This window comes from Chamaea fasciata, unplaced genomic scaffold, assembly GCF_029207755.1.
Source record: "Chamaea fasciata isolate MVZ Bird 193981 ecotype frontalis unplaced genomic scaffold, bChaFas1.0.hap1 SCAF_6, whole genome shotgun sequence".
In the NCBI taxonomy this organism is placed as follows: Eukaryota; Metazoa; Chordata; class Aves; order Passeriformes; family Sylviidae; genus Chamaea; species Chamaea fasciata.
Window position 1 is genome coordinate 50,803,875 of NW_027094091.1, and position 15,758 is coordinate 50,819,632.

At 41.3% G+C, this 15,758-nt stretch overlaps 1 protein-coding gene across 3 annotated transcripts in view; it reads left to right on the forward strand.

Annotated features, from left to right (window-relative positions):
- UNC5C (unc-5 netrin receptor C) overlaps positions 1-15,758 on the forward strand; it is a 248,475-nt gene that overhangs the window by 162,391 nt on the left and 70,326 nt on the right. For all 3 annotated transcript variants that reach the window (XM_066186344.1, XM_066186346.1, XM_066186345.1), the window contains exon 3: positions 12,732-12,875. In XM_066186344.1, the coding sequence (XP_066042441.1) occupies positions 12,732-12,875 (144 nt within the window). The remainder of the gene's footprint in view (positions 1-12,731; positions 12,876-15,758) is intronic.

Sequence of the window (15,758 nt, forward strand, 5' to 3'; positions counted from 1 at the left end):
AGAGCTCAGGGAGAAATGTGGAAAGATAATGTTTAACTCATTTCTTTTACCCCTAGATCCTCCTTTCCTTACAGCTATTTTCTTTCTCTGCGCATCTTTTTTACTTAATCTCTTTTTGCATCTTGACATGCTGTAGCATCCTGATTCTCTGTATTAATTTTGAAGAATCCAAAGGATAAGGTAAAAGCTGGTTTTCTGTGCAAATGTGGCCGGTGTCCCTATTAACCTCACTGAACATATAGCAAGTGACGCTGAATGCTGCAGTTAGACTTAGCCTGCAATATTTCGATTCTCTGGGGTAGAATACCTTGGGGTTATGTTAGTGTGGGTAGCCACACATCATAAATAAGGATTGCTTTCATTTCCACCATTGTCAGAAGTCATTTTATTTTCTGTTTATCATTTGATCAAATCCATTACAGACATCAAGCACCCATATACAAAATAATTATTTCTCAGCAACATATTGCCAATTTTCAGCTCAGCTCCTTCAGTACTCTGCCCTAGTGCAGCTCATTTCAAGGAAATTTGAAAATGTGTCTTGAGTATCTCTTCCCAAATGTTCCTATTAATAGTTTTGAGATGTGGGTTAGAATTGATACTACAATATTCTGTTTTCTTCTGTAATTTGAAGTCTGTTCTGTCTTTGGAAGGTTGCTGCAAGTGAAACATGTAATGGTCTGAAAGGCTGCAGGTGGTGCAGAAAGAAGCACATCACTGTTTCTCCAAAAAGCTGGAACTCTCTGGAGAAATACAGGTTCTTTACTTCCATAAAACATATGAAGGAACCCATGGGCTTTATCCTACTTGAAATTTAAGTTGCAGACATTTTTTGCTGTAACTTGGACCATCTTCTTTCTGCCTGTCACTCCCTGTGGCCTGACAGGCAGCTCTCCTGGGGAACATGAGCCCAGTGCCCATCACTGCTGCAAGAGAAGTTCTCTCTTCTCACAGGTGCATCTTCAAAATCAGCTGCTGGGAATATGGTTTCCCCTCAGCCAGAAAAAGGGAATACCCAACAACAAAGCTGCTGCAGACAATGTTTTCAAGCAGACAAAGTTTGCACTTTTATCGTGAGTGATTAGTATATTTGGATAGAAAAAAATCACCGTTTTTGGAAGCTTCAGAAGAAATACACAGGCAGAGAACCACCATTTTCTAGGATATGCATTTAAAATGGGAGATTTTGTTGAAGTGAGTGGAGAAATTGCTAAGGTCAGGACCTGAAGAATATACCTGAAGAAGGGAAATAAACTTTTGCAAACAGATTAAGACCACTGAACCAGATACTTGCTTCTCGAAGCAAATCTTCTGGGCAATACCAAGACTCCCTGTAAGTCTGGGGAAATTCTCTTTTTGTTTAGAGGCCTGCAAAAGACTTGAGGGTTTTGAGTTAAACTTAACTGAGTATAGGATTCACTTACAATATGTGCAATAACATAGCAATAATTTCTTATTTAATCAAATTGTTATATGTGGGGGTTTTCTCCCTCTGAGCCTTTGTGGAAGGCTGCTCCAGCTCTTAGACCAAGACATCTTTTTTTGTGTTCATAGCCATTGAGACCTGCCTGTCCTTCTGCTACTGATGTCCTTTCCAGCAGCTTTTTCCCTATGGGAGTCTGTGGCCCACCACCTTTGCAGGCAGCAGCAGTGGACAGCATGAACCCTCTGCCCTCCTGTTGCTAAGCTGACTGGGGCAGGTTCTCCCAGACTTGCTCTATCCTTCAGGGTACTCAGGCATGCTAACAGGGGGCCCAGAGGGAGCTACTCTTCCTGCAAGTTAATCCCTCTCATGCTCCTCCTCTGAGCAATGATGGGCCCATGGGAAGGGTCATTTGCCAATTCCAGATTTTCTGTATATTCACCATGTATCTGTGCAAATCACTCAGTGTCTCTGATCTACCTCAGCAAAGTGCTTTGGGACCAAAAGATAAAAGCTTTAGGATATTTATTCATTTCTTATTACAGCGTTAACTTCCTATCTGCAGCTGTTTGCCTAATTGTCCTGGAGGTTTCCTGTGGGCTTCTAGAAAAACAAATCTGAGACAGGAAATAAAGTTATTTAAAATAATTAGAAGAGGAATATCGATACCTAGTGCATTCATCTGAAGCATTTGAGGACACCCCTCCCTGAATATTTCTGGCTTCCATCTTCTCTCCTCCAAATTTTTCCTTCATTAAACCCTTTGTTACACACTCGTAATCCCATTAATTCCCCAAAAGACGTCTTCTGACATCAGTCCACCCACCACAGCTTCAGACTAGCCACAACTTTGCACAGCAATGCTTCCTATTCCCATCCATGTCCCCCAGCTCCTTTTGAGCCCTTTGTGTAGGATCTGGAGTCCCTGTGGTGAGGGTGGTCTGATGCCTGAAAGGCTCATAAATGTGGTCTTGCTTTGGAAGTGAGTCCCAAAATTCAGTCTCCATCCTGCACCCACGGGCCTGAATGGAAAACAGCTGTTTCCTGTTTCTTGGGTACTTGCTGTCAAACAAAAGTGTTGCAGTCAGTAGCACCCTAACAGGAACACTTGAATCCTGAAAGTGTAGCTTTTTCAGTTAATTAGATATGAGAATGAGTAGGACTAGTAAAGCTGTAGTTTCTTTGCAAAAATACCTGGAAATATTCAGGGAATAGAAGGTCAAAATTATACCTTACTTTTTCTTCTATGCAAACAAGTTATAGTCTGATGCAGCCAGATGACCTGGCTGTAGTCTAACACTCTTCAGAGACATTGGGGTCTTAATGACTATGCTCAACATTTAGTGTTTCCCAGACTCCCTTGATGTCTATCTAAGCTTGTGTGTCAGTTACCTGAGTGGTATTTTCTGTTCTCCTCTATTAGCTTGTTAAGGCAGAGAAATCATCAGATGAAGAATTCCTAGTCCTTGAAACTACATTGGAGAAATCCTTCCCTTATCCTTCCCTTTTTTTTTTTTTTTTTTTTTTTTTTTTTTTTTTTTTTTTAAGAAAAGAAAAGCATTTTTATGGAGCAAAGCTTTGCCCATACATCAGTTTTAGCGAGGCTTTTTTTGCTGTGCAGGTAGGGTGCCAAATCATCGCTAACATTGAAGGGAAAGAGAGGTGCCTGTCGCACACAGCTCTGACCCATGCAGGATCTAATTTTGTGCAGCCTTTACAGGTTCACTGCCTGTATTCATTTTGTCATTCCCATGCATTCCCAATTTGTACAGAAATGAGCAGCATGATGTGGTAAGTACCAGCAGAGCTGCCATTCACCTGCAGGGTTACGTACAGCTCTTTCTCCTCAGGTTTTGTTGGAACGCTTTTCACAATTCCTCATAACTTCTCATCCCCTTCATACTTTGATTGTAAGAGTAGAAAGTGAGTCTTTTGTCAGACTCTTCTGTGTCTTCTATTCCCTGAATACAAATTTTTAGGCCCTTGCAACCTCTTCTATCTTTTGCTCCCAGGTTTTGATTCAGAGAGGATCTTGGCTGGTTGATTGCAGTTTTTGGGGTCCCAGTGACTTGTATAATTATGTTTTTGTAATGAGTGCTGATGTTGCACCTGGGTTGGTTGCTGCACCCTCCTCTGAAGAGGAGTAAGGACTGCCAGCCCTGAGGAACAGCAATGCCTAGAAGTAGATCAGGTTTGCTTTGGGGGTAAGGTTTAGTGCTTTTGGTTTGCAGCTAAGGTGGAAACCAGTATTGGAATTCAGAGTGGTGGGTACCTAGAGGAAAAAGAGTAAAAGAAGGCATCTGGACTTACAGGGGTACTTTGATGGCATTTACTCACATAATTTAAAAGACCTTTCCTTTGTGTCAACGTCACACGGATCTGCAGAGGAACTTGCCTGCATCCCTGGTGCCCCCCCATAGCTGACAAGTGTCATGAACTGTGCTGTCCCCAGAAACACGTACACACCAAAGGACTTCTGTGACCACCAGGCTGCCTTTCTGCACACCTTCCTGCCATGATTCCTTTGTTCATTACAAGCTAAGAAAAACCTCCTGGGATTCAGGAGCTGGTGTTTTGACTGCTGCCCTGGCACAACCCTGAAAACGTGCTGGGTGGGGGAGCAGAGAGTAAATTCCCAGAGCTTCATCTCTGTCTGGAGAAAGTCACTTCACTTGACAGCACAGTGGACAAAGCTGCTTTGAAAGCAGCTGCTAGCCTTTTTCTTCTTTTCTTTTTAGTTTTCTTTTTTTTTTTCAAGATACCCGGGTCAGCTGTGAAATGCCATCCCCAGCACGCAGAACAATGGCAAAAAATGATGGGGGTCTTAAACTTCTCCCCCAACCTGCTGTTCCTGCACACTGAAGACTGAAAAATGGGAAAACAACTGCTGAGGAGGCTCCCGAGTGACCCCTTGTGTCACATTGAGACTGTCCTTGTTCGCACAATAGCTGCACCAGCCGCTAAACTGTGTCATCGCATCAAGTTCACAGAAATAAGGCATTTTCATGTTGTCTCTGCTTCTCAAAACCATGCAGAGTGGATGTTGTACATACCTACATGTGCAGATACATATTTTATATCTGTAACATGTATAAGTTGGTAAGTCAGTAAAATAAACAACTTGATGTATATATTTTTATATATAAATGTACACATTTACACACAAACCCATTTATTGTTCGTTTCCCTGCCGCCCCCCCCCCCCCCCATGCAAAGGGAATGTAAACATGCTGTTCAAAATTCAGATGCTCTTGGTTGGCTTCCCAGATGTTTGAAGTTCAATAGATTTCTCTTTTTTTGTTTGTTTTTTCATAATTTCCTCTGCCGCTTCTTGTGAAGTGCTAAACAACCATTATTTCTTTTTGCCTGCACATTGAGATTCATCTGTAGGCTCTAAACTGCCTCAAAAGTGCTTCAATTTTGCATGAGCACTAAGCTGGGGACTGGAAAACATTACCCACTGCTGAAGGCCCAGATCATTAAAAAGAGCATGTAAATCCTCTGAACCAGAAATAAAAAGTGCACAGATCTTCTTTGTGAAGTCTCAACTGCTGCTTTAAGTAAGACATGAACCGTTGGCATGTTTTTTTCCTGACCCTTGAAAAAAACTAAACCAACATCTTTTCTCAGCTACATGTTCCTCAGTCAAAAGAAGGGGAGATTGGGCTATGACCCAAGAGCTGGAGCTGCTAAGAGCTCACACTCCTGCTTTTCTCTGTGGACAACCTGTCTTCTTTCCACTCCCTGTAAGTAGCACCAGCCAGGCAAGGAATTGTTTGGGGATTGCCACCCGCGGTTTCTTAGTGTCAGGATGGCTTTTGGGTTAAGATGCTTTGAGTCACATTTGTTTCTCCTCCTAGACTTCAGCCTCTGTGAGTTCAGAAATTATGTTGCCCATTGTTAAATGTAAGTATATATTTATAGAGAGGCTTTCTTTGGAGTCCTGCTATACTGGAGCTTATTGCTTTTGTTCCAGGAAAAAGGAAAAAAGAATGTAGCAACTGTAGGCACATATTGTGGTATGTGGAAGAAAGTAATGTATTTTGGAGCAATTTATACATATTTGCAAAAACTGCTGTCAACCAGAAAATAGCCTTCATTAAGAAACAAAGGGGGAAGTGTTTTTCTTTTATCTCTAAACGGTTTATAGGCTGAGAACAAGCAATCCAATGCTGTTCTAAGGTGTTAAACAGCAGTAGTTCAAGGGAGATGTAAAGCATCAGCCGCTGAGATTGGCCGGGGGAGGAGATAGCAGAGGGACTATTTTACCTTCTTCAAGGGGACAAACCCACCGGGCTGTACTGCCCACCCCCACCAGGGACCAGGGCACACAGTTTGTTTGCCACCAGCGTCCAAGAACTCTGTTTTGAAACGTCCCCTTCATCTTACGCAACTTGGCCCTTCAGTTGTTAATGGGAAAAGAACAAAACTGCCTTGTTTTCACTGAAAGAAAACAAAACCCAAACAGAATTAATGTTCTTTAATTCCAGTTCAAAGTAAAATCCCTCTGAAGACAGTCCTTTGTAAATTTTGTGTAAGTCAGTGAGTAAAAAAATATTAGGGGAGCTGAGATTTTAGCTTAACTCAATAGCATTCGGTGGTAATTAGATAACATAGGTAGGTGAGGCAAACCAGTGCAAACTTGACATGGGTTTTAAAGCAGCCTTGACTTTATTAAGCTGTTGCCTTCACCTGTGTTAATTTGAGTTCAGAATGTATCTGTTTCCTAAAGAGAAAGTTATGAAGAGACCAGAAATAGCTGGAAGCCTTTAATTTAAATGTTTAAGCTAATATTTGTGGAAAATTGTTTGTGATCTTCACACAGTTATTTCATATTGCCAGCCAGTCCCAATTCACAGAAAAGCAGTATATTGAGACAAAACCGGGTGGAGGCAGTCACAGTGTGAAGGATTACTGGGTGTAAAAGCTGTTTACTCTTTTAAACTATTTCTGGCTATCTATCTGTCTATCTGTCTTTTGTTAAGATTACACGTACTCTATATAGAAAATAAGCTATAGGGAAAGTGTGTCATTCTGCAATAATCTCAGTCCCATTATGGTGCACAGAATACATTTTTTCTCAGCGAGAACTTTAATATTTGAAGCCGTTCTTCTTGTGCATGGCCTATTTATTCATTTTAAACATCAAATTCTATAGCCTAAGTACTCTGATATATTCGAGTGGAATAACTCTCTGACTGTGAGGAATCCATCTCTGCAAGAGGGTAAATAAATTTAAATTCCTGCATAGCACTGATTTTTCTTTTTCACCTTTGTAAAAATTTTACTTCACCAAGTAAAGCAAACAGACACAGGTTGTTTATAGCACCTGTGATGAGCAATTAAATAGATTGGACAGGTCATTCCAGACTATCCATAAGTAAAAATATAATTCTTGGCTCTGGTCACTTATATTTTGCCATTAAAGGTAAAAGGACAAAGGACTGCATTAAGAAGAAACCAATCGGTCTCCCTTTTACTAAATGTGTTTACAGTCATATCGCTTTGACTTATGGTCTTGGCCACTTTCATGAGGCAAAAATTATGCTACTGTTTTAAGTGGTTGTTTGGTGAGGCTTTATTTGAAATCTTAAGACAAATGAGGAATATGAGGAATATAACTTGATTCTATAGCAGCACGTGTTTCATGGGTGTGCAGAGGAATCCCCTTACCCCAGAGCTGTTTTGCTGCTGGCTCTCCAAAGCCTCTTCTGCATCAGTCAGAAGCACTGTCCCTGCCCTCTCTGTCCCCACCAAGCAGTGGGAAGGGGGATTTGGGGTCTTGTTCACTCGGGGGAACCTGTCTAAGCAGGGAGAGAACCAACAGCACAAAATGTCAGGTTTGTGAGGATGGTCTGAGAACTGACTTTCCAAAATTGAATGTGTAAAGGGTTGCAAGTTACCTTTGTGAAAATAGGCTGTATTTCCATAGTTATTGGCAGTGGCTGCGATATACCTGCCATCTATATGCAGGTATTACTGCAGTGTCTTTTTCCAGACCAGTAGGTCATAAAGTTCCATCTCCTTGAGAAATGTGTTCTTTGGTGTATGTGATTGCTAATTAATGAAATGCCTTTTGGGCAAATGAAAGCACAAAAGCACAGAAACTGTTTGAACTACTTACAGAGAAAATAAACAAAGTATCCATGCAGTTTCTTAGAGTTTGTAAGTGCAGTTTAGTCTTGCGAGTAAATAGTTCCTGTTTACTGTTCTGCCAGAGGGTTCAAACACATTCCAACGTAGCACTTTCACCAAAATTGCTCTATCAAAGTCCTGAGGAGTATTTTCACAGGTCTTGGGTATTAGTATCAAATGCCGAACAGTTATGACAGCCAAAATATATCAAAACAGTTTCTTGGCAGAATGATGCCCAGTGAGCTGTAGATGTTAGCTCTCTGACCTAGACTGACTCCAGGCCAAATAATTACATTTGATTAATTGATAATAATTTTCTGCTTTCTGATGTTTGTGGTGATCATTTTTTGTCTTGTGCAGTCTTATATGGTCATGGAACTTTCAGAGATTTTTGTTTCCCTAGAAAGAAATTAGTCTGATCAGAAAATCTGTTTCTTTTTAAGTCATTGGGAAATTTGCCAATTACTTCAATGGATGCAATATGGAACCCATGAGTTATAATTGCAGTTATCAATAATCTGCCATAATATCCACAATTGCATTACACTTGCATACATTAAAAAACATAACATTTGTGCCTCTGAAGACCAGATAATCTACTTCAGAGTTTGTATAGCCACCTAAGTTAAGCACTTGGGGACTGTGTGTATGAAGTGTGTCTTTGCTTGATTGTGTTCCTAGGATACAGTTATAATAAAAGACCATGTATACAAGGCATGATTCCCTCTTCACACTTCCTTTTGCTCCATGAGGGGTAGTAACTTGGATTTTGATATGCACCATGAGCTACTGCCTCTCTCTATGCTTGTTAGCAGTAGGCAGACTGAGAAAGGTTACTTCCACCCTCTGCCTTTCTCTGCCCATCAATCCCTCATAACGTGCAAATACAGAAATTGGTAAATTTCTGGTTCCTCCCTACCCCTTTTCGCACCCCAAGTTGTATTAGTCCCAGAAATGCATCTATTTTATTGAAATGAATGATTGAGTAAGTAGTGTGAATAATTGTGCTAGTAGGTAGGCAAAAATTGTGACTGATAGACAACTTCTTAATTCACTGGACTGGGACATAATTGCAGACCAAATATGACAAATGTCATGAGCCTTCTTCGTTTCTACCCTCCATCCTGAACTGGACAGAAAACTACTAGGGCAAAAGAATGTCTTAGACTGGTTGTCATGCTTTAGGTCCAGCTGCTGACTGAGCCCCACGCAGCCACTCATTCATGCCCCTGGTGGGATGGGGCTGAGAATCCAGCAGGTTAAAAGTGAGGGAACTCATGGGTTGAGATAAAGGCAGTTTAATAGGTAAACCAGAAACCACACAAGCAAAGCAAAAAAATAATCTATTCAACACTTGGTAGGCAGGCAGGTGTTCCCAGGCAAGTATGACTCCATCACGGGTGACTTGGCAGGAAAAATACCACCACTCTGAAAATCTTCCTTATTCTTCTCTCAGCTTTATATGCTGAGCATGTCATCATATAGTCAGGGGTATCCCCTTGGTCAGCTCTTTGTGGATTTATAGAAGGAACCTGTCAAGCATTCTAGCTGCCCACTTTGCTGTTATTTCCCTTCAGCTCTGTTTGTTATTGCATTGCTTGAAATAGGAGGATCCTGACTTCTTGTGGGTTGTTCCACCATCTAAGTGATTATGTAATTCTGGAAATGTGCAGTTTACTCAAGTGTTCAAAAAACCCCACAATTATGCTGTGTATCTTCACCTGCTATATAGCTTAGCTGTATGAACAACTAGACTGAAAAAATCAATATATTTCTAAGGAAGATGGTAAGGTAGAGGATTTACTCTCAGTGAGAAGATGACATTTTGTTACTTAGCACAGTGACAAAGTACAGTTTGCCAGTACCAAGTAGGTCATATGATGCATAAATTATTGCTAATCTCTTAGTTTGTCCTGCCCCAAGTATATTTGGGCAGAATACAGGGATTTATTTTAAAAAGCAACTTCTAATTTTGCTCTCAGAGATTGTGCACTCACCCATAATTAAGCACTTTGATAAACAGTTGCCTGAATAAGAGGTGCAGCACATCACGTTGTCTGGAAATATTGAGACGTGGGGGTTTCAGCTTTTTTCTCTTTTTTTGTTTTTTTCTTTTCCATTCTAGCTAATGTTTTTTGGTGTAGAAGCAGAAGCAGGTCCAACAGAGATAAGATGAAGTTCTCTGTTTGAAGTCATCATGCGAGGGTTTTCCTGCACTTGATGCCCATGTGGGACAGATAAGCAATACACTCCTGAATGAAAGCAGAGTGTGCCAGCTCCTCTGTGAAATCTGATGTACAGCAGTGTGTCAGCTGGTAACAAGACAGTTGCTACCTGAGATAGCTCAGCAAATTGCAGTTTTTGCAATGTGGACTAGAAGGGGATTTTCTGTTTGGGGTGATGTTGGAGTGTGCTAGCAGAAGGAATAAGATTGCAAGTTGGTACAACAAGGGAAACATGTCTCCTTGTGCTTGCCCCAAGGCCTGAGGGCGCGTGCATTTCAGCTGGTGAGGGTTTTCTCCTAAATCACTGTTGCTATTTGTGCAATAAAGTGCCACAGTGGGTTGTGCTGGGAAGCAGTGGTGGAATCAAATCTCTGAGTTCTGGTCACAGATCCCTATATCCCGTATGATCTTGTGGCACTACCAACTGGTTTGATACATTTTGAACTCTAGGAAAAATAGTTTACCTTGGAGATCAAGACCCAATTACGTTTTTTGCTTGTAGGCAGTAAAAGGTAGTGTTTATTTCCTATGGAAAGAAGATACGCGTCTCTTTGGTCATGGCACAACTGTTGATATTACTTAAAGACCAAATTACTTTGGTCTGAAACCTGTCAGTACTTCACAGCTGTCCCAAAAGGCTTAACTAGGAGTAGCTTGTTATTTTGAATTAGAAAGCATCTCAGGAGGTCAGAGATGAAAAACTCTGCTAGTGCATTTAAAGGGAGCAGCTATTTGTCGTATAATTTTGTATCATCTACAGACAATCAGAAAACAGCATTTGTGTCCTGAATGTTAAGGGTATTTCATAATCATTATTAACCAGTATGATCATTATGAGCATGCTTGTTTTGGCCCTTGGGTAACAAAGTTCACTGCTCCATCAAGCTCTGTCATAATCAGGCTTATTATAAAAACATAATATTGTAACCTTCAAAAGCTCCCTGGGCTAGTGCAATAAAAACTGTGGGAATGAACTGAAGTAATCTTTAGGCTAACAGCAGTTGCACTGGGAAAATATAACAGTTTTTATGGATGTAATGTACATGCTCCCTCCCCACCCTCTTCATGCTCTTCTCACCAGGACCAAAGCTATCCCTCAGACCCCTTTTGGAGCCAAATTAGCTCATCAAAGCAGAATAAGTTTATAACACAGTATTCACTGCATATTAAATGCCCATGCACTGCTTTGATTTCCATTCTTTAGAGTGCTGTTTCCATATTTTGAGTATTTCATTTCAAGGACAAGAGCTATTAAGTGTTTCCCCCCAAAGAAGCTGATTATTCAATGGCTAAAGATGTCAAGGATAATGAAATAAAAAGGGAGCTGGGCTGTGATAGTCTCTAGCAGGAAAATGCATTTCATTAGAAGGCATTCCCACCAGAGAAGTCTGTGGTGTTACATGCCTTAATTCCTTTCTGCTGCTAGGTTGTTGCCCAAGTTTGGGATGCAGGCAGCATGCAGCTGCAGTGACAGTGTACAACTGTGTGCAAACAGTAATTAATCGTTGGCTCCCTGAATGGAGCCTCTGTGAGGCTGGAGGCAAATCAAAGGGCTGGCCTGGTTTCCAGCGCTTGAGGAACACGCCATGCTGTACAATTGGGAACATTCTCGTTATGAATATCCCCTTGTAAGCCGTGTGGCAGGAGGCTGAGGGTTAGCCGGCCTCCACAGGCTCCAGTCTGTGCTCTGCAGAAGGACCTGCCCTTTGGTGTTTGGTGATGGGGACAAACTGTGCATGCTCTGATCCAAGGATAATTCAGTTCAGTTTCCTGGCAATTCTGGGAAGAAAAAGAAAATCAGTCTCACTACACAAAAGGTTTGTATGTGAATTTATATATTCAAGGCTGTTTGCAAGAGTGTGTTTTTGAAATGGCACTGGTGTTCTCTACAGGCAGACATCAGAAATTTGTCAATATTTGGGCATCATCAGCAAAGACCAAATATGCTGAAAAAGGTGTAAACACTTTCTCCCACCCCCACCCAGTAATTAAGAGCCTTTTGACAAGGGAGTGCATTTTGAAGCAGAGAAGGGGATTGTGTCAGTGTGAAACACAGTGGTTGTCATTGGAGGATCTACACATTTTGTCAGTGATCCTCACAGTGGTGTCTAAGACACCACAAAATCTCCTTGCACTTAGAAGAAACAAAACAGCTTCCCCAGAGAGAGCACTGTGTGGGAAGTGTGGGCTAATCTCAGTCTGCTTGGAAGGATGGCAAATGGGTCACTGTCCTCATGGGTGCAACTGTAGGTTTGGGGGAGGGTTGTGCTGAGATGGGTTATAGAGGGCAGGACCAGAGAGGCTGTCAGGCACTGAATTGTGCTTCACTGTGTTATGAAATCCCTTAAAAAATCTGCAGCATATATGACAGTAGTAGGGCCCATCTTGCAGCTTGCAATAACCATACTGCAGCATATGTGCTCATCATTACAAAGTATCGGAACATTTTCTGCCATCCTAAAATCCATTTTCCTGGGTAGCTCAGTGTCACAGTGAATAGGACTTCCCCCTGTGCTGTATCTGTCTAGCAAAAAGAGATTAAGTACAAAAGGGCTAAGGAAGTCGTATAAATTGAATGATTATGTGGTTTTATGATAAGTCAAAATTAAACTGGTCTGCAATGTCCCTTGATGTAAATTGTCCTAGAGATGTGGTACAATCTACATTAGCTGAGGTGCTGTTCCTCCAATTTGTCTAAAATACATGCTGTATGTGTTAGAAGTCAAAATATCAGCAATTAGTTTTTCAGTCACCCACATCTCTCATTATGCAGGTAAAGTGGGAGTTTGTTTCCCTTCCCATCCTTATGACAGTCTGTGTTGCTGAGTAGATATTTGTAGAGAGCTGCAAGGTCTCCCAGCAGCTCTGCAAGAAGATTTCTGTGACGACGCTCATTTTCTGTCCATCAGTAAGCCCAACACTGACCAGTGTTGCTTGCACCCTGACAGGTCTGATTGTCCGGGAGGTCAGCATCGAGATTTCCCGTCAGCAGGTGGAGGAGCTCTTCGGGCCGGAGGATTACTGGTGCCAGTGCGTTGCCTGGAGCTCCGCAGGCACCACCAAGAGCCGGAAAGCCTACGTCCGCATTGCATGTGAGTGCTTGGCTGTGCAGCCTGGGGGGATGGTGTTTAGCTGAGGAGAACTGCCATCTCTGCCATTTCAGGGACATGTTTGGTTTCCAACCACTTTTCGATGCATATGGAAACTGAGGCCTTCAGAAATATTCACAAGTTTATTCTTTTCTAAAGAGCTAAACCTCGTTCTCCTCAAAACCAGTATTGAGTACAGCAGTTTTATGTCCCAATAAAAGTGCCTGAAGCTAATGAGTAGGAGCCTTAAAAAGCAAGCTATGGAAAGAGGTGATAGCTGTCCTTTTCACAGAACAACAGAATGGCTGAGTGTGGAAAGCAACTTTGGAGGTCACCTGATCCAACTCTTGGCTCAAGCAGGCTCATAGAGCCAATTACCTGTGACCATCTCCAAATTCCTTTTGAGTATCTCCAGCAAAAGAGACCCCACCACCTCTCCAGGCAACTTAAGCCACTGCTCTCACAGTGAGAAAGTGTTGCCTGATGTTCAGAGTGAACTTTCTATGTTTCATCTTCTTTCCATTGCTTCTGGTCCCATCATTGGGCTCCACTGAAATGAGTCTGGCTATGAATTTGTTGCACTCTCCCATCTGGTGTTCATACCCATGGATGGGATCCCTCTGAGCCTTCTCCTCTCCAGGATGAGCTGTCCCAACTCTCTTGGCTTTTTCTTGTAGAAGAGATGCTGCTGTCATCTTTGTGGCCCTTTGTTGGGCTGCCTCCAGTATGTTCATGTATTTCTTGTACTGGGGAGTCCAGAACTGGTCCCAGCACTTCAGATGTGATCTCACAAGGGCTGAATTGAGGGACAGGAACAGATCCCTTGTCTGTTGTCAATACCTCTCTAGCACAGCCCAGGACATGATTAGCCTTATTTGCTACATTTCTGACTTATTGCCAACTTGGTTTCCACCAGAACACCCAGGCTCTTTTCTGTAAAGCTGAAAATATATATCACCACAGTCAGATAATAGAGCTGCTGTTCCTTAGCAAAGAAAAAAGTATGTGTTTAGCATATCATGTGATCAGATTGGTAATATGAGTTTGAAAGTGGTCATCTCAACCCTGGTATTTCATCATTGTTATTCATGGCTACTAGCCTCAGTATTTATTTGGAACCATTCCCAGCTTAGACCCCAAGAACACAGGGCAACCAGTTCCCTGAAAACAGATCTTCATTTGACTGTACAAATATTTAATGTTCATTAATTTTCAAAGAGGTGCTTTTCTTTGTAATAGAGTAATCACACTGGGGACTCCTATTTCTCTTTCACATGATGAAATACAGTTCCGTATAATAGGAACAAAATATATCATCTAGAATTGCCTTTCTTCCACTGCTTTCACCTCAGCAAAAACACATTTTGTGAGAAAAGGTCATTGGTAGCTGGATTTGCAGCATACTTATATTTCCTGCACTGTGGCTAACAATTTATAATGGGATATGAGAATTCTTTCAGCCAAATAAACCTTTTCACCGACACATTAGAGGAAGGACTCTCTGTCATTATAACTCTCCATTAAGCGCTTGATTCACCTTCTGTTCTTGAGAAACTACTCCTTGGTTAAATCCTCAAAGAGGAAGTACCTTCTGTAAACATCCAGATACAAATCTCAGAGGTGCTATTTAAATAGCCATTTTTGAATGCTTTTAGACCAAGTGAAATAGGATATAGGGACCTGTACTTCTAGGTATAGGCCTGCCCCCAGAGAGGGATTTCCCCAGGGCTAAAGGGAATTTAAATTATTGTACAAGATAGTCTTCCTGCAAAAACAGAAATGCCATTATATGTGTGTATATTGCTTCCCCATGGCAGGAAGCTTTTCAAAACTTTGAGGATTTTCCTTTTTTGTACTGAAACAAAATAGAGTGATTTCAATTCTTTTTTTCTTCCAAGCAGTCAGCACTTCAGAGAGGCTTAGCAATGTTTGAACAGGTTTTTCAGATTATGACTCTGCAGTTAACTCATTCCATAGATTCTCATGTCCTGCTTGGTAGCCCTTGATAGATGACCATTAAATTAACACAGTTTGGAAGTATTTTATATATACTTAAGTGTATTTTCCTTGATATTTAAGCAACTTTTGTGTCCTGGCGTACCTGTGCACCTAATTTCTATATAACACATCATCATTATGTGTCAAAGCAAGTTATTTTCTATCAACTGACATTTCTTCCCAGGTGTCCACATTTCTACTGAAGGTGCTCATAATACAGAGTTTGCTTATTTTTCTTACTCTGTTTTGGAAAGAGGGGAACAATCAGTTCAGTGATTTTTCCAGGGTCTCAGTGGCTTTTTTTTTCCCCCCCAGAAAAGTCTAATTAAATAAACACCAGGAAGTTTTAGAGGCCTGTAACTCAAATGTGGCTTTGTATTTTACTGAAGTTTTTTTAGCCTCTTGTCCCTGGTTTTGGGGTTCTTGAACAGCTGTGACACAGGCAAGTCACTTAGACTCCTTGGAATTAAGGGCTGAAGTGTGAGTCCTTTAATCTGTGGATTTTAAACCAGCAGCAAAAGCATATTCTCTGCAAAATTGTCCATGCACAGATTTCTGTAAATTTGTCAGGTAACTCTGACCTACTTTTTTGGGAACGCAGAAAAATGATGTGGGGAATGTCTTACTTTCTGATGTCATTCGGTCTGTGAGACAACTGTTTTAAACTCAGTGTTTTAAACTCAGTTACACCAACACTCATCTGTGTTCACAACTTTGACTTCTTTGAAACTGAATCTGCACCAGCAATATAATAGTTGTGTCATAATAAACTTTCAACATAGCTGGTTAAGTATTCTGATGGTTCCACAGTGTGCCATGAGGCTGGGATACAATGTAGATTCTATGCAGTATTTATTAATCCAGGAAATTAAGGATGTCCAAATCTTA